Consider the following 19,750-nt stretch of genomic DNA (forward strand, 5'->3'; position numbering starts at 1 on the left):
AGACATTTGCCCGATCCTTAACAATAGGTCTTTTGCACCAGGTTCCCTGCGGGCTGAGGATAATGGGAGTTGGGATCCCCAAGAGGAGAGGAAGGGCCTGAAAATTCGGCAGCTGGTACAGAACAAGCTACAATGACAACCCAAGCCATGAGGACAGAACAAGCCATGAGGACAGAACATGAGGACAGAACAAGCCATGATGACAGAACAAGCCATGATGACAGAACAAGCCATGATGATAGCACAAGCCAGGAAGACAGCCCAAGCCATGAGGACAGAACAAGCCACGAGGACAGAACATGAGGACAGAACAAGCCATGAGGACAGAACATGAGGACAGAACAAGCCATGATGACAGAACAAGCCACGATGATAGCACAAGCCATGGACAGCCCAAGCCATGAAGACAGAACAAGCCATGAGGACAGAACATGAGGACAGAACAAGCCATGATGACAGAACAAGCCATGATGATAGCACAAGCCAGGAAGACAGCCCAAGCCATGAGGACAGAACAAGCCATGAGGACAGAACATGAGGACAGAACAAGCCATGAGGACAGAACATGAGGACAGAACAAGCCATGATGACAGAACAAGCCACGATGATAGCACAAGCCATGGACAGCCCAAGCCATGAAGACAGAACAAGCCATGAGGACAGAACATGAGGACAGAACAAGCCATGATGACAGAACAAGCCATGATGATAGCACAAGCCAGGAAGACAGCCCAAGCCATGAGGACAGAACAAGCCATGAGGACAGAACAAGCCACGATGATAGCACAAGCCATGGACAGCCCAAGCCATGAGGACAGAACAAGCCATGAGGACAGAACATGACGACAGAAGACGCCACGATGACCGAACAAGCCACAATGACATCACACCCCTCATGCAAACATGGCCTACGATTGATGAGGCAAGAGACCCTAATCTTTGGCACGATGACATCATAGCAGAGTAGGTGTGACATCATCTCCCCCTTCTTCCTCCCCCCCAGAGGCCCGCAGCAGGACCCGGGTTCAAATCCCTCCCCCCCTCCAAATGTTTCTTCCGCCATTTAATATCATCCTCATCCAATTGCTGCTGATTTTTTTTTCCAGGCTCTGCTTCCCCGACTCCATTATTGGGAATATATTCATCAGACTGTATATTAAGTGCTCTGATCTATTATCGCAGGTGAATTAAGTGTCAGGAGCGAAGGGCGTGTAAACTCTGTCGATATTTTAATTAAAATCGGACACCCGGAGGGGGTTTAGGGGTGGGGATGGAGGAAGCTAAGTGTGAAAGGCAAACACGGAAAAGAGGTGATTTGTTCAGTGCAAGGCTGGGACGAATCCTTGTTTTCGACCAGCCAAAAACAGGGTCACAGAAGCAGAAATCGCAAGATATTAGAGAAGCCCCAAATTTGCCCCATGCTCCTCCCCTGGGTGACCGTCAAATTCTCAGTTTTAACATGACAAAAGATTATCTCCCTCCCTCTCTCTGAGAGAGAGAGACAGAGAGAGAGAGAGAAATATGATATAATAAGGAGGCAGAGAGAGAGATTGATAGATGCTAGAAGATAGATATATGACAGATGAAAGATAGATGGATAGATGATAGACAGACAGATAGACAAAGATAGATAGATAGATAGATAGATAGATAGATAGATAGATAGATAGATAGATAGATAGATAGATAGATGATAGATAGATAGATGATAGATAGATAGATAGATAGATAGATAGATAGATAGATAGATAGATAGACAGACAGACAAAGATAGATACACAGACAAACAGACAGAAAGACAGAGATGATATATAGATGATAGACGACAGAGACTAGATAGATAGATAGATAGATAGATAGATAGATAGATAGATAGATAGATGATAGATAGATAGATGATAGATAGATAGATAGATAGATAGATAGATAGATAGATAGATAGATAGATAGATAGATAGATAGATAGACAGACAGACAAAGATAGATACACAGACAAACAGACAGAAAGACAGAGATGATATATAGATGATAGACGACAGAGACTAGATAGATAGATAGATAGATAGATAGATAGATAGATAGATAGATAGATAGATAGATAGGCAAACAGACAGAGATGATGATAGATAGATAGATGATAGATGATAGACAGAATATAGATAGACAAGATAGATAGACAGACAGACAGACAAAGACAGATAGACAAACAGACAGAAAGACAGAGATGATAGACGACAGAGACAAGATAGATAGATAGATAGATAGATAGATAGATAGATAGATAGATAGATAGATAGGCAAACAGACAGAGATGATGATAGATAGATAGATGATAGATGATAGACAGAATATAGATAGACAAGATAGATAGACAGACAGACAGACAGACAAAGACAGATAGACAAACAGACAGAAAGACAGAGATGATAGACAACAGAGACAAGATAGATAGATAGATAGATAGATAGATAGATAGATAGATAGATAGACCAGACGATGATAGATAGATAGAGAGACAGAGACAGAGATATAGAGATAGATATAGAGAAAGACAGATGATAGATTGATAGATTGATAGATAGAGATATAGACAAAGACATATGATGATAGATAGATAGATAGATGATAGATAGATAGATAGATAGATAGAGATAGATAGATAGAGATAGATAGATAGATAGATAGATAGATAGATAGATAGATAGATGATAGATAGATAGATAGATAGATAGATAGATAGATAGATAGATAGATAGATAGAGAAAGACAGATGATGATACATAATGATAGATAGAGATAGATAGATAGATATAGAGAAAGACAGACAGACAGACAGACAGACAGACAGACGATAGACGATAGACGATAGACAGGCAGGCAGACAGACAGACAAGATATATATAGATAGATAGATAGAGAGAGAGAGAGAGAGAGAGAGAGAGACAGACAGACAGACAGACAGACAGACAGACATATGGATATGGATATGGATATGGATATGGATATAGGTAGATCTATCTGTCAATCTATCATCTATCATCCATCTGTCAATCTATCTCAGGAATGGAAATTCTTGTCTAAATTGTGGTTGTAAGTCAAGGACTACTTATAAGTCACAACTAGCAGGCCAAATGACACGACAGCCAGTCAGGCAAAACAACAACAAGATGCTCCAAACACCTTCCTTAGGGACTAGAATCTTATTTACTTTCCAAAGGCAAGATCATCGTTGGTTGGGGAATTCTGGAAGTTGAAGTCCACTCATTTTAAAGTTGATAATAAGGCTGAGAAGCTAGGAATCCTGTTCTGTTCTTTTGACTATCTCTGAGTTGGATAAAACGAGAAACTGTAAAATGGAGATTTGGGGATGAGGGAGAAAAGATGAGGAGGAAAATGGGTGATAAAATTCTTCAAACTATTTGGGACTAAGATTAACAGATGAACAGAGTTGGAATGGACCTTGTAGGTCATCTAGTCCAACTCCCCGCCCAAGCAGGAGACCCTACACCATTTCTGACAGATGGCAGTCCCGTCTCTTCTTGAAAGCCTCCAGGGATGAAGCTTCCACAACTTCTGAAGGCAACTTCTGTTCCATGGGTTGATTGTTCTCACTGTCAGGAAATTCCTCCTTATTTCTACTTGATTCTCTCTCCTTGTTCAGTTTCCATCCATTGTTCCTTGTCTAGCCTTCAGGTGCTTTGGAAAACAGGTTGACCTCCCCTCCTCTCTGTGGCAGACTGGCAGTCCCTCAAATATTGGAACACTGACTGATTGATGGATTGATGGATGGATGGATTGATTGATGCATGATTATTCCTCTGTTTTTGGATTCTCCTGGCAATGTCCCCCTTAAAGCGTGGTTAATTTGGCTTTACCTTGAAAGGTTTAAATAAGCTGGATTCAATTATTGTTCTCACTGTCAGAAAATTTCTCCTTATTTCTAGGTTGAATCTCTCCTTGATCAATTTCCATCCATTATTCCTTGCGTGGCCTTCGGGTGCCTTGGAAAATAGCTTGACCCTCTCCTCTTTGTAGCAGCACCTCAAATATTGGACAACTGCTCTTCTGTCTCCCCTGGTCCTTCTCTTCACTAGACAAGCCATGCCCAGTTCCTGCAACCGTTCATCGTATGTTTTAGCCTCCAGTCCCCTCATCATCTTGGTTGCTCTTCTCTGCACTTTTTCTAGAGTCTCCACATCTTTTTTATAATGTGGTGACCAAAACTGAATGCAGTATTCTAGGTGTGGTCTTACTAAGGCTTTATAGAGTGGTATTAGTACCTCCCTTGATCTTGATTGTATCCCTCTGTTAATGCAATTTAGGATTGCATTGTTTTTTTGGCTGCCTCCGCACATGGCTGCCTCATATTTAACCGGTTCTCCACTAAGACTCCAAGATCCCTCTCCCAGTCACTGCTATTGAGCCTGGTTTCTCCCAGTCTATATGTATACTGATGAAAATTGGGGCTTTGTATCATGTATCAAGACGTCTTGAGAGCAGGGACCTTAAGGTAAAGGTTCCCCTTGCACATATGAGCTAGTCATTCCTGACTCTAGGGGGCAGTGCTCATCTCCATTTCAAAGCCGAAGAGCCAGCGCTGTCCGAAGACGTCTCCGCGGTCATGTGGCCGGCATGACTAAACACCGAAGGCGCACGGAACGCTGTTACCTTCCCACCAAAGGTAGTTCCTATTTTTCTACTTGCATTTTTAACATGCTTTCGAACTGCTAGGTTGGCAGAAGCTGGGACAAATTAACGGGAGCTCACTCTGTTACGCGGGCGCTAGGGATTCGAACTGCCGACCTTTCTGATAGACATGCTCAGCATCTTAGCCACTGAGCCACCGTGTCCCCATAGAAGGGACCTTGGAGGTCTTCTAGTCCAACCCCCTGCTTGCTTTGTCCTTAGAAGGGATGAAATGAGAAGTGTGAAAACTGTGGAATTGCCTCTCCCTGACTCAAAAATATATATATATCTCAAAGCAAAACAATTGAATCAGCTGCAAATTTGCCACAAAGGCGTGCGCAGAAGGCCCTTTGAAGGAGCCCCTTTGAACCGGTGGATGAAAGCAGAGCCTGTTTGAAAGGGAACAATGCTCCTGATTTTGCCTTTCATATGGACTGGGCTCTTTAATCAATCGTTTGCATGGTCCCTTTGAAATGCACCAGGAGATCTCTTTAAACTACACATCTGTGCATGGAACTGCTAAACTAAGCGACAGATTTCTGGGTTTTTTTTTAAACATCATGATTGTGTTTGAGGTGTGTGTGTGTGGGGGGGTTGTAGGTAGCTCCTAATCTTACACAGATCCCTACTGGGGGTTGCCTTAGCCCCCCCCCACATCCACCCCAAAACAGGAAGCAGAGAATTGCAAGGGAAGCAGTGTGAATAAAATTGAACTGTGATCTTGCTCGCCGAGTGTGACATTCTAGGTCAAGCATTAGCTCCCATCTGTGTAAAAAGAGGCACAGAGAGAGAGGGGAGGGGAAGGGAAGAGAAAGAGAAAGAGAAGGGAAGAAGCAAAAGGGAAGAGGGAAGAAAGAAAGAAGGGAAGGGAAGGAAGAGGGAAGGAAGGAAAAATGGAAAGGGAAAGAGGGAAAGGAAGGGAATGTAAAGGAAGAAGGGAAGGAAGGAGAAACAGAAAGGGAAAGAGGGAAAGGAAGGGAATGGAAAGGAAGAAGGGAAGGAAGGAGAAACGGAAAGGGAAAGAGGGGAAGGAAAGGAAAGGAAGAAGGGAAGGTGGAAAAATGGAGAGGGAAAGGAAGGGAAGGGAAGGGAAGGAAAGGAAGTGTGTGAAATCCTTTCAGCACAGTTAACACTTTCCCAAACAGAATAGCACTTTCAAAAACGCCTCCGTGTCAAAACGGGTCCAGGCAGGAAGAGAGAAAAGAGAATCGGTGTTGCCTTTTGTCCACACACATTTTGCTCCAAGCAGGGGCATCCATGAGATTGTGTGTGTGTGTGTGTGTGTGTGTGAGACAGAGAGAGAAATCAAGATGGCAGCCACAGCCACTGAAGCCCACCCCCCTTTATTGCCACAGCATCTTGATTTTCTTTTTTGACACCCTCCAGGATTTGTCCCCCCTTAAGGACTTGTAACTTGTTGAAACCAGGAGAAACCTTAAATTTTAAGTGGATCGACAGTTCGGGATAGTCCCTGATTCACACAACCCGGGGAAACCCAACTTTACAAGCAGACTTGTTGGTCCATTCTTTGAGGCCCAAGCAACTCTGTCAGTTTTCCTCAAGAACTTTAAGAGGTGTGGACTTCAACTCCCAGAATCCCCCAGCCAGTGCCTTTTGAGGGAATCCGTCATAACTTTGAACCAAGCAACCAGTCCTAAGTTGAGGACTACTTGTGTGCTGCTTCTGCTGCTTTGATTTTAAAACTAGATATTTCTCCTACAGCTAGTCCTCGACTTACAACAGCTCGTTTAGTGACCGTTCAAAGTTCCAACAGCACTGAAAAATGTGACTTAGGACCGTTTTTCACACTTACGACCATTGATCAAAACTCAGACGCTTCGCAACCGACTCGCATTTATGACCGTTGCGGCATCCCTGGGATCACGTGATCCCCTTTTGCGACCTTCTGATAAACCAAGTCAATGGGGAAGCCGGATTCACTTAAGGACCGGGTTACTGACTTATCATCTTCAGGGATCCCCTTAACAATTCTGGGCAAGAAAAGATGTAAATTGGGGCATAACTCACTTAACTGACGTCTCACTCAACGATAGAAATTGTTGGTTTTAAATTAATCTGCATTCCACACAGATACCAGTAGATCATCCTTTCTCTCTCTTGTCATGTTAAAAATGAGAGTTTGAGGGTCACCCATGGAAAGAGAGTGGGGTACACTTGGGGCTTTTCTAATATCTTGCATTTCTGCTTTTGTGACCGTCTGTTTATATGTCTGTCTGTCTATCATCTATCATCTATCTATTTATCTATCTATCATCTATCATCTATCTATCAATCTATCTGTCATTGTCTGTCTGTCTGTCTGTTTATCGTGCACGCTCTCTGTCTCCTTGGCTGTATAATGGTTAGAATGCAGCATTGCAGACAAACTCTGCCCACTGCCAGGAGTTCGATCCTGACCAAAGTTGATTCAGCTTTCCCACCTTCCAAAGTCGGTAAAATGAGGACCCAGATTGTTGGGGGAAATAGGCTGACTTTGAAAACCGCTTAGAGACGACTGTAGAGCACCGTGAAGTGGTATATAAGTCCAAGTGCTATTGATATCATCTCTCTCTCTCTTCCCCTCCCTCTCCCTCTCCCTCTCCCTCCCTTCTGTCTATTTACAATATCTACATATCATCTCCATCTCTCTCTCTCTGTCCCTCCCTCCTTCTCCCCCCCTCTCTCCATCTGTCTCTCTGTGTGTGTCCCTCCCTCTTTTTTCCTTTCTCTCCCTCTCCCTCTCTCTCTCTCTCTCTCTCTCTCTCTCTCTCTCTCTCTCTCTCTCTCTCTCTCCCCCTCTCCCTCTCCCTCTCTCTCTCTTTGGTAGCACAGAGGTTAGAAGGCAGTATTGCTGCTAACTCTGCCCACTGCCAGGAGTTCAATCTTGACCGGCTCAAGATTGAGTCATCCTTCCATCCTTCCAAAGTCGGTAAAATGAGGAGCCAGATTGTTGGGAGAAATAGACTGACTTTGTAAACCGCTTAGAGAAGGCTGTAAATCACTGTGAAATAGCATATAAGTCTAAGTGCCATTTCTATCTATCTATCTATCTATCTATCTATCTATCTATCTATCTATCTATCTATCTATCTATCTATCTATCTTCTATCTTCTGTCTAGCTACAATATCTAACTATCTATCACTGTCTATCTATCTGCCAGTCTATATTCTCTCTTTGCCTGCCTGCCTATCATCTGCCTGTCTGTCTATCTCTCTATCTACCTTCTGTCTATCTACAGTATCTCTTTCTCTCCCCCTCTCTCCCTGCAGCTGTTAAGAGAATTATGCAGCCATTAAGCAAATCTGGTTTCCCCATTTGACTTTGCTGGTCAAATGGTCACAAAAGGAAATCATGTGACAACCCCCCCCCCCCCCGCAGGACATTGCATTTGCCATAAACACATGCCAGGGTCCACGCGTCCGAATGTTGATCACAAGACTATGCATCGGTTTTAAGTAGCGAGAACTGGTTAGAAGTTCTATTTTTCCGGTGCCGTTGTGTAACTTTGGTCACTAAATGAGTGGCTGTAAGTCAAAGAGTACTTGTAGTGTGCTACAGTTCTCATCAATCTCAGGCGTCACAGAAACGGGGCGCAAGACACGGGGAAGTCTAATAAAATGGTATTTTTACCATTTCCTACCCAACAATATTTTATTTATGGAATTATTTATGAGTCCCCTTCCAGTGCAGACGGGGCCTCCATGGGGAGCAGACAAATTAAACCATGTTAAACAAGCTCATGAATAATATCGTAAACATATTAGAATTACATAATTAATCAAAAATAGTATCATATTTATGAAGCCTCCAATGGCACCTCTGCAGGGATATAATTTTAAAAAGGGCAGGAGGGAAAATTGAGAATATAAAGTGGAAACAGTTGCGGTCTCTTTGAAAAATGCTTTTTTTTACCCCTGAGGGGTAAACTGTCTCAAGACCCAATTCTGGCTACAGACACCTGGAAGCCCGTTAAATGCACGTAAGTCACAAGCTACCTTAATTGCGGGCAGTCCTCGACTTATGTCCATTCGTTTAGCGTCTGTTCCAAGTTATGGCGGCACTGGAAAAAAATCACATATGACTGGTCCTCGCACTTACGACCATCAAAATTAGGGTGCTTGGCAACTGGCATGGATTTACGACGGTTGTGGCATCCTTGGGTTTTGTGGCAATGAAAAACATGACCGACAACCGATCCTCACACTTATGACCGTAGCAGCATGCCCAACCGGCTCATATTTATGACGGTTGCAGCGTCCCAGGGTCACGAGATCCCCACTTACAACCTTCCCAGCCAGCTTCTGACCAGCAGACAATTGCAGAAGTTGGGTTCATTTAACAATGGCATCACTCACTTAACAACTGCAGTAATTAACCAACTGGTCATAAAAAAGATCATAAAAACTGAGGTGACTCACTTAACAACTACCTTGCTTAGCAACGGGAATTGGGACCAATATTTCTGTTACTAAGCACAATGGTTGTTAAGTGAATCAGGCCTGACATTAAGACCCTTCCTGCCACAATTGTTAAGCAAATAGTTGCAGTTACAAATTCCCGGTGATTGGCCCAAAGTCACCTAGCTGGCTTTCATGGCTAAGGCAGTACTAGAACTCACCATCTCCTGGTGATTGGCCCAAAGTCACCCTGCCGGCTTTCATGGCTAAGGCAGTACTAGAACTCACAGTGTCCTGGTGATTGGCCCAAAGTCACCCAGCTGGCTTTAATGGCTAAGGCAGTACTAGAACTCACCATCTCCTGGTGATTGGCCCAAAGTCACCCAGTTGGCTTTCATGGCTAAGGCAGTACTAGAACTCACAGTCTCCTGGTGATTGGCCCAAAGTCACCCAGCTGGCTTTAATGGCTAAGGCAGTACTAGAACTCACAGTCTCCTGGTGATTGGCCCTAAGTCACCCAGCTGGCTTTAATGGCTAAGGCAGTACTAGAACTCACCGTCTCCTGGTGATTGGCCCAAAGTCACCCAGCTGGCTTTAATGGCTAAGGCAGTACTAGAACTCACCGTCTCCTGGTGATTGGCCCAAAGTCACCCTGCTGGCTTTCATGGCTAAGGCAGTACTAGAACTCACAGTCTCCTGGTGATTGGCCCAAAGTCACCCAGCTGGCTTTAATGGCTAAGGCAGTACTAGAACTCACAGTCTCCTGGTGATTGGCCCTAAGTCACCCAGCTGGCTTTAATGGCTAAGGCAGTACTAGAACTCACCGTCTCCTGGTGATTGGCCCAAAGTCACCCTGCTGGCTTTCATGGCTAAGGCAGTACTAGAACTCACCGTCTCCTGGTGATTGACCCAAAGTCACCCTGCCGGCTTTCATGCTTAAGATGGGACTAGAACTCACCATCTCCTGGTGATTGGCCCAAAGTCACTCAATTGTCTTTCCTGCCCTAAGGTGGCACTAGAACTCACCGTCTCTCGGTTTCTAATCCGGTGCCTGAACGACTAGACGAGGTATTGAAGCTACTCCATTTTGCTTTCTACTCTCCACCGCTCCTTTTCCAGATGTAATGAGGACTAGCCCCCCCCCCAAAAGAAGCCCATCAACTGCTCTCCCAAAGCCTGCCTTCCTTTCCCCTCCACCGGCACACACAGACCACTTGACAGCGGAGTGTCAAAAGCGCATGATGGATGTGGGAAGGATGGCCACAGATCAAAACGGCAGCGACAGATCTAGTCAAAGCCCTTCAGGGAAAATGTTGTTGCTGGTTTTTTTATGTTTTATTTATTTTTTAAAAAAAAATGGTTTATGTTTTCGGTAAGATCCATCCCATCAATTTGTTTTTTCGGTATCTTTCTGCTTTTTAGATAAGATTATAACACTTTATGGTCGCTTTTTTCCCTGCCAACACGGCACCCGTTAAAAACTCAATTTTGTGAATTCTTCCTCGAAAGTTATTCTCAGAAATCAGGAAGAAATTTGACGCCGGGGGGAAACGAGAAGAGAAAAATGCCAAATTTGGTGGCAAAATGTTTCCTTCTGGGGTTGCAGGAAGACCTCGGCTTAACAAGCATTCATTTAGTGACCGTTCGAAGTGGCAACAGCACTGAAAAAAAAGGGACTTACGAACCGTTCCTCACCCTTGTGACCGTTGCAGGGATCAAAATTCAGATCCTTGGCAGCTGACTTGTATTTGTGACGGTGACCGAGTCCTGGGGTCACGTGATCCCCTTTTGCGACCTTCTGACAAGATTCACTTAACGATCTCATTGCTAACTTAACAACTGCAGCGATTCACTCAACAACTGTGGCAAGGAAAATGGAGAAAAGCTCACTTAACAACTGTCTTGCATAGTGACCCAAATTTAGGACTCAATTGTGGTCGTAAGTTGAGGAGTACCTGTATGTTTCTCTAGAGTAGAAAACATTCCTGTTTTTTATTGTCCCCCATAACCCTAAACCCCTCCCCCCAACGTCCAGGTAGTCCTCGACTTACAACAGTTCATTTGGTGTCACTTCAAAGTTACGTCACTGAAAAAAAGTGAGTTAAGGGCATTTTTCACACTTACGACCATTACAGCATTCCCTTGGTCCCGTGATCAAAATTCAGACACTTGGCAACTGACTCACACCTATGACAGTTGGGAAACCTGGTCCCCTTTGGTGACCTTCTGACAAGCAGAGACCACAGGGAAGCTGGATTCGCTTAACAACCGTGTTACTACACAACGGCAATGGTTCGCTTAACAACCGCGGCAAGAAACGTCATACAATGGAGCAAATCTCGCTTAAGTAAATGTCTCGTTTAACAACATAAATTCTGGGTTCTATTGCCATCGTAAGTCGAGGACTACCCGTACATGACATTCAACTTTGACACGGGAACTTTTTCCGGAGTAACGTGGAAAAGGCCCCTTCACCACTACTGACGGCCCCTCACCACTAAAAAAATGAACTCACAAATACCTCCAGAGGGATGTGAAATTCTCAAGCTCCCCGAAAATAAAGCGGAAAACGGTTGTGGCCCATCAGTAGCCAGCGGAGGTGGCAGCAGATTCGGAAAGTGAGGAGGTTGGGGAGGAACATGGGCCAGTCCTGGAGTCTGGGGAAGGCTCTGATGAAGGCTCTGTGTCGGAGGTAGAGAGGGGGCCAGGGCCATCAGACAGTTATCAGCTGCCTTCAGAGTCAGACATCAGTGAGGCAGAAGAACAGCTGGAGCCTGTTCCCAGTGTGCGCATGCGCAGAGTTGCCAGGAGAAGGGAACAGCTAAAGAACAAGGATTGATTCGGGAGTAAGGCCACAGGGGGACGATGAATGGCCCCTCCCAGAGGAAATAAAAGGGGAGCGAAAGGGGAGTGGAGTTTGCAGGAGACAATTAGTTCACTTAATTGGTTTGTGACTCTCTGAGGCTCCTTGGGCCTGGCAGCTCTCCAAGCCAGATAAGGTCTGTGACTATAAATCCTCCCTTGAAAGACTTTGCTGGATGTGAATGAGAAGAATTCGCAGGAAATTAAGGGTTTTTTTTGTCGGGACAAGGATTTGCTTCATGCCCTTGGGAAGCCTAGAACAAAAACCAGAAGCCTCTCCCCCTCCCCAGGGGACGAAACCATCCCAGGACGCGCGAGAGGGACTAGAAACCGCATTTTACCTGATCTGACGGGACGGCCAAGTCCTCGCCCGCCGTGGCAAGGAGGGCCTTGCTCCGGTTAAGATCGGAGGCGTCTACTTTGATGAGACGGTGTTTGGGCGACCCGTACTTCCCTTCCAAATTGCCGCTGCAGCCACACCCCTTATTTGGAGAACCTCCCGGGTCCGGATCGGTTTTGCCATCGCCGTCTTCGTAGGGATCCTCGAAGTCTAAACTCTTCTGGGCCCGATAGGCCTTTAAGATATCGCTCTCGGTGTAATCTGGTTTGGGAGGCTGTGGGGGAGACCTCCTGCTCCCAAAACTGAGGTAATCCTTAAACCATTTGGCCATGGGTTCCCCTTTATCCGAGGTCGGTGGCGGCCAGGACACTCCCACCAACCCCAAATTTCCTGTGAGACGGACAAGCCAACTAGGAACGAAGCCCGATCTTCAAATTCTCGCTTAACATCATCCGTATGAATTGGGATTGGTAATCCGGATTAGCTGCTATCCATCACTGCTCCTGATGTGAAGAAGGAAAGGGAAGCGGAGTGGTTATTTCACCCTGTGCTGGTAGCCCTCGACTTACAACTGTTCGTTTAGTGAATGTACAACGGCACTGAAAAAAGAGATTTAGGACCATTTCTCTTTTTCTCTGTCTCTTTCTCCATCTCTTTCTCACTCTCATTCTTTGTCTCTGACTTTCTCTCCCATTCTCTCTTTCTCTCTGTTTGTTTGTTTCTCTCTTTTTTCTCTCTCTCATTATTCACTCCATCCATCCATCTATCCATCCATATAATTACTCCATCTATCCAGATGAGAGATTTTCAACTATAAAATGTGGACTTCAACTAATATATTGTATCTCTCTCTTTCTCTCTCTTTCACATTTTCTGCTCTTCTCTCTGTCACTTCTCCCCCTCTTTCTTTCTCTCTCTTTCTCTCTCTCTTTCTCATTCTCTCTCTCTCTCCCTTTCATTACTTACTCCATCCATCCATCCATCTCTATCTATCCATTATCTATCCATTCTTTGATCCCTCCCTCCCTCTTTCCTTCCATCCAATTACTCCATCAATCCAGACAAGAGAGATTTTCAACTATAAAATGTGGACTTCAACTAATATAGATCTCTCTTTCTCTCACACACTTTCTCCCTCCCTCTTTCTCTCTCTTTCATCTTTTCCACCCTTCTCTCTCTCACTTTCTCCCCCTCCCTCTCTCTCTGTTTATCTCTCTCTCAATTTCATTACTTACTCCATCCATCCCTCTCTATCTATCTATTATCTATCCCTCCCTCCAATTATTCCATCCATCCAGATAAGAGAGAGATTTTCAACTATATGATATGGACTTCAACTAATATAGATCTAACTGTACAGACAGTTCTTGACTTACAATCATTCATTTAGTGACAGTTCAAAGTTACAATGGCATTGAAAGCAATGGCTTATGTCCATTTTTCACACTTACGCCCATTGCAGCATCCCTACGGTTGCGTGATCAAAATTCAGATGCTTGGCAACTGACTCGTATTTGTGACGGTCACAGTGTCTAGGGAATCATGTGATCCCCTTTTGCGACCTTCTGACAAGCAAAATCCAGATTCGCTTAAAAAACCGTTTTACTAAGTTAATGACTGCAGCGGTTCACTTCACAACCGTGACAAGAAAGGTTGCAAAATGGGGCAACTGTCACTTAACGACTGTCTCGCTTAGCAACAGAAATTTGGGGCTCAGTTGTGGTTGTAAGTTGAGGTCTACCTGAAATATTGCTGGAATTGTACAACGGGGTTTTTTTCCCCTCCAGTAATCTAAGCTTACATTTGATTTCATGGAATAAATTGCTCATATTTGGCAGGCAGGAACCTCATATTGCTGAAGCTAAAAAACGGTGATTTAAGCAAAACTTGAATTTAGGCAAGCTATCAATTTTATAAAAGACCCTTGCTCCTGGGGAGGAAAGCTTTGGCAAATCTAGACAGCATACTAAAAAGCAGAGATATCATCACCCTGCCAATCAAAAGTGTGTCTAGTTAAAGCGATGGTTTTCCCAGTTGCAATGGATGGCTGTGAAGGTTGGACCATAAGGAAGGCTGAGCGCCAAAGAATGGAGGCCTTTGAACTCTGGTGCTGGAGAAGAAGACTCCTGCACTGAGTCCCTTGGACTGCAAGGCCATCCAACCGGTCAGTCCTAGAGGAGATCAACCCTGACTGCTCTTTAGAAGGCCAGATCCTGAAGAGGAAACTCAAATCCTTTGGCCACCTAATGAGAAGGAAGGACTCCCTGGAGAAGAGCCTCATGCTGGGAATGATTTAGGGCAAAAGAAGAAGAAGGGGACGACAGAGAAGGAGGTGGCTGGATGGAGTCACCGAAGCAGTAGGCGTGAGTTTAAATGGACTCCAGAGGATGGTAGAGGAAAGGAAGGCCTGGAGGAATGTGGTCCACGGGGTCGCGATGGGTCGGACGTGACTTCGCAATTTACAACAACAAATCAATTTTGCCCTTTTTTGACTGCCCCAGTCTTTAGAATAAAATAGTTAACTTTTGCTCCACCTTCCTAGAGAGTCGTATAGAATATTGCCATGAAGTACTGTGGCCCATTTAGGAGGTCTTTTTGCATTGGGGGCATTATTGCTATGGAGAGAACACAGATGGAAAATATATATCTCAGGCTAATAAGCAAGGCTGGATAAAGATTTATGAGGGGATTTTTTTTTTCTGCAAACTTCTTCACAACAATACACAAAACCAGATTTTGCTGTAAACAGGCCAGGCACATCCAGTTTTGGCAATATCATTCTGCAAATATTGCGGTGGCAATGGTTTCATATTTTATTTTATTTATCCAATCGATGCCACCAAATCTTATAAGAGGAACTCAATAACACTGTACTGAAAAATGCATTTAGGATTTCAACAAATTCCAGAAAGGTGCTTTCTCAAATGTGTGGCCTACCTCACTGGGTTGTTGTAAGCGTTATCGATAAAACTTTTCAATTGTATATATTACAAGAGAAGGACCAGGGGAGACATGATAGCAGTGTTTTAATATCTCAGGGGCTGCCACAAAGAGGAGGGGGTCAAGCTATTCTCCAAAGCACCTGAGGGCAGGACAAGAAGCAATGGGTGGAAACTAATCAAGGAGAGAAGCCACCTAGAACTGAGGAGAATTAATTAATTGTGAGAGCAATTAACCATTGGAACGGCTTACCACCAGAAGTTGTGAAGTTTTTAAGAAGAGACTGAACAGCCACTTGTCTAAAATGGTATAGGGTTTCCTGTCCGAGCAGGGGGTTGGACTAGAAGACCTCCAAGGTCCCTTCCAACTCTGTTATTCTCTATTCTGTATTCTATTATTGTGTTGATTCATCCAACAGAAATTATCTTTAGACTGGGAATTCTCTGATAATTCAGTCTAACAAAGGACAATTGCTGTTATTGTTGTTCTTGTTATTATTATTAATTTAATCTTCAATTCGATTCACAGTCTGGGATTGATAAAAAACTTAACAGTTCAAGTCTTAACCAAGGACCTAACAGCTGTCAAGGTAACGTCTGAATATGTAGGCAGTTGCGAGTAGGGTGGTTTTTGACAAATTGGGAATATTATATTGTTATTGCTATTATAGTTACTATTATTGCTATTTTTATTATCACCAATAATAATTAAAAGCCTTCATTGGCTTGTCTCATTCCTAGTGTTTCTTTCCCGTGGAAACAGCTGGGTTTTTAGACATCATTCTATCCTATAAATGGCACAGCATTAGAAGAAAACCTAAGCATTAAACAAATCCTTTATAATCTCACAGCTCCTATCTTAAACAAAATATTAAATTGCAGTTCGGTAGCTTCTGCTTTTGGCTACATTTCCCCCTCCTTCCCAGGTCCCCTTTAGAGGATTTGGTACAGTGGGGATATTTACTTTCAAGTTTTCCTTGTAAATCCATCTGGCTAAGACAACGAAAGTTCAACAGATGAATCTTAGGAGAGAAAAAATGCAGAATCTTCAAAAGATGCTAATCTTACCCAAACATCTACCTGATGTCACCCTCCTGTTGAAATCAGCATGGCTCACATCACATTTGGGGGGAAGTGGGGAGATTGTGAAGCTTGAAATTCAACCTAAGGACATAAAGACTGCTCACACTTTTCAGTTTCGGGGCAAAAGATAATTTGGTCCTTCCCTGCCAATCCAACGTATTGCACCCCCAAAAGACCTTCCTTTAAAAAAAAAAACCAGTGCCAACTATGCCAATGGTTTGAGTCAAAAAACAGAGAGAGAAAACACCATTTTTTTTTTAAAAAAAAAAGGCATTTCAGAAAGAGAAGGGAAGGAAAGAGGGAAGGGAAGGGAGGGAAAGAAAGGAAGTATACAGATGAAGAGAAGGGAAGGATAGAAAAAAGGGAAGGGAAGAATAGGAAAGCGGGAGGGGGGAGGATAAGAAAGAGGGAAGAGAAGGGAGAGAAAGGAAGGGAAGGAAGTATACAGATGAAGGGAAGGGGATAGGAAAGAGGGGAGGGGAGGATAGGAAAGAGGGGAGGGGAGGATAGGAAAAAGGGAAGGGAGAGAAGGGAAGGGAAGGAAGTACACAGATGAAGTGAAGGATAGGAAAGAGGGAAGGGAAGGGAGGGGAGGGAAGAAGGGAAGGGGATATATAGATGAGGAAGGGAAGGATGGGAAAGAGGGAAGAGAAGAGAGGGAAGGGAAGAAGGGAAGGGAAGGAAGTATACAGATGAAGGGAAGAGAAGGATAGGAAAGAGGGGAGGGGAGGGAAGGGAAGAAGGGAAGAAAGGAAGGGAAGGATAGGAAAGAGGGAAGGGAAGGGAGAGAAGGGAAGGAAGTATACAGATGAAGGGAAGAGAAGGATAGGAAAGAGGGGAGGGGAGGGAAGGGAAGAAGGGAAGAAAGGAAGGGAAGGAGAGGAAAGAGGGAAGGGAAGAAGGGAAGAAAGGAAGGGAAGGGGGTATATAGACGAGGAAGGGAAGGATAGGAAAGAGGGAAGGGAAGAAGGGAATGAAGTATACAGATGAAGGGAAAGATAGGAAAGAGGGAAGGGAAGGAAGTATACAGATGAAGGGAAGGATAGGAAAGAGGGAAGGGAAGGAAGTATACAGATGAAGGGAAGGATAGGAAAGAGGGAAGGGAAGAGAGGGAATGAAGTATACAGATGAAGGGAAGGATAGGAAAGAGGGAAGGGAAGGAAGTATACAGATGAAGGGAAGGATAGGAAAGAGGGAAGGGAAGGAAGTATACAGATGAAGAGAAGGAGAGGAAAGAGGGAAGGGAAGGGAAGAAGGAATGAAGTATACAGATGAAGGGAAGGATAGGAAAGAGGGAAGGGAAGAAGGGAAGAAAGGAAGGGAAGGGGGTATATAGACGAGGAAGGGAAGGATAGGAAAGAGGGAAGGGAAGAAGGGAATGAAGTATACAGATGAAGGGAAGGAGAGGAAAGAGGGAAGGGAAGAAGGGAAGAAAGGAAGGGAAGGGGGTATATAGATGAGGAAGGGAAGGATAGGAAAGAGGGAAGGGAAGAAGGGAATGAAGTATACAGATGAAGGGAAGGATAGGAAAGAGGGAAGGGAAGGAAGTATACAGATGAAGGGAAGGATAGGAAAGAGGGAAGGGAAGAGAGGGAAGGAAAAGAAAGGAAAATTAAGGCGGGAAGAGAAGGAAAGGCAGGGAAAAAAATCCATTTACCGGCGTCTTCAGACAAGGAAATCCGAAGGAAATTCAGCGGGAACCTCGGAGGATAAAAATCGAGATGTAATCCAGAAAAGAGCAGCGCCCAGCCAGCCCTTCGCCGCTTTCCCCGAAGCCAAACTCCGCTGCTCATTTCCCTCCGCTTCTCGCCAATCCTCCTCCGACGGCTGGTTTGTTCTCCACCGCCCCCCCCAATATAACCCCCCTTCCGCGATAGTTATAAAGTTCAGCCTTGGCTCTTGAGGGGGGGCGGCTCTTTTGCAACGGAACGATCCGCCAAGGGGCTTCAGAGGACAAGTCGCCCACTCCCCTTCTCCCCCTCCCCCTTTGTTTGCAACTGAGCGCTTGTTTGGGGTGAAATGTAAAAAAATATAATCAAAATCAAAATATGGCAAAGGCGAAATGGGCTCCCTCCTCAGTCTTTGAGGCTGCTCGGAGGGGCTTCGGTCCTTGAAAGGCAGGAGTCAAGCGATGCAAAGCCCCCTCCCCAACGCCCCCACCACCCACGAGTTTCTCTCCCCCCCCCCCCAAATAAATCAAGCTCAAAAGCCAGCCAGCCACCCGACCTTGGCTCGCTTTTTCAAAAAGGAGATCCGCAAAACTGAAAGGGGAAAACTTTCACTGGCGGGAGGGGTGGGAGGGAGGGGAGGGAGGCGTCCCCTTCTCTCCCCCCCTCCCCTCTTAATGTTGCCCCCTCCCCTTCAACATTCAAGGGGGGGGAAACAAAAACAACAACCGGGCTTCCTTTTGAGGAAGGGTCCCTGCGGCTTTCCTTGCCCCCAACCCCCACCCCTTCCTCCCGGTTCAATCGTTGCAAGCAATCCCAGCACGGATCTTTTGCAAAAGAGGCGCCGTTTGCTAGCCTCCCCGCCTCCCTCCTTGCGGGGAGAGGGAGAGAGAGAAAGAGAGGGAGGGAGGGACAGAGAGAGGGGGGAGAGAAAGCGAGAGAGAGGGAGAGAGAGAAAAAGAAAGAGGGAGAGAGGGAGGGAGGGACTGAGAGAAAGAAAAAAGAGAGGAGAGAAAGAAAGCGAGGGAGAGAGACAGAGGAAGAGAGAAAGAAAGAGGGAGGGAGGGAAAGAAAGAGCGAAGGAGCGAGAGAGAGAGGGAGAGAGAGAAGGAGAGAGAGAAGTGGGGGCGTGAAGGGGGGGTTGGTTGAGGAATGTACAGGTTAGTTGTCGCGGGGAAGGTGGGGAGGAAAGTCAAACGAAGAAGCGGCTTAGGGCAGCCGGATAAATTATTTTTTAATAGTTAGGAAGGTGTGATAGATTTAGCTCAAAGGGGAGGTGTAGCTTTCTCTCCCCCCCTCCCGCCAAGCTGGTTTTTTTTAAATAGGAGGGGGTGCGTAAACTAAACACTTTTAAATTTCTAAACCTTTCTTTATTCACAGCCTCCCATTTTTTAAAAAAAACGCTTGGGAGAGAGAGAGAGAAATTTGAAGGTGTTCGTTTCTCTCTCCCTTCTCAAAGAATGTTCTTTTCTTTGCGTTTTCTTTCGGGAGGATTGGGAGAGTTCTGCTGTTTATTTATTTAAAAGGTAAAATGGAAAGAATTGGCGCCGTTTCTATTTAAAAGAAGTGTTTTTCCTTCCCTTCCTTCCTGTTTCATCTTTGTAATTGTTATTGCTGTTGCCATTCATCTCACCTTCTTTCCTTCTTTATTCTTTCTCCCTTCGTTCCTTTGGTCTCTCCCCCTCTCATCTTCTTTCCTTCCTTCTCTCTTTCTTTCTTTCTCTTTCTTTCCTTCCATTTTTCCTTCCTTTGCTCTCCCTCCCTTCCATCTTCC

General features: G+C 44.8%; 1 protein-coding gene across 1 annotated transcript in view; it reads right to left on the reverse strand.

Moving 5' to 3' along the window:
* The window catches only part of SHD (Src homology 2 domain containing transforming protein D), a gene marked incomplete at its 3' end in the record, with an annotated part of 61,125 nt that extends 43,076 nt beyond the window's left edge, over positions 1–18,049 (reverse strand). Inside the window, exons 1-2 of the mRNA XM_081937194.1 lie at positions 17,967–18,049; positions 12,289–12,790 (exon numbers count right to left, since the gene is read on the reverse strand). Of these exons, the coding sequence (XP_081793320.1) occupies positions 12,289–12,618 (330 nt within the window). The 5' untranslated portion in view covers positions 12,619–12,790; positions 17,967–18,049. The remainder of the gene's footprint in view (positions 1–12,288; positions 12,791–17,966) is intronic.
* Between the last annotated feature and the right edge of the window lie 1,701 nt (positions 18,050–19,750).

The sequence above is a fragment of the Natrix helvetica genome (genome assembly GCF_964273705.1).
Source record: "Natrix helvetica genome assembly, chromosome: 1".
In the NCBI taxonomy this organism is placed as follows: Eukaryota; Metazoa; Chordata; class Lepidosauria; order Squamata; family Natricidae; genus Natrix; species Natrix helvetica.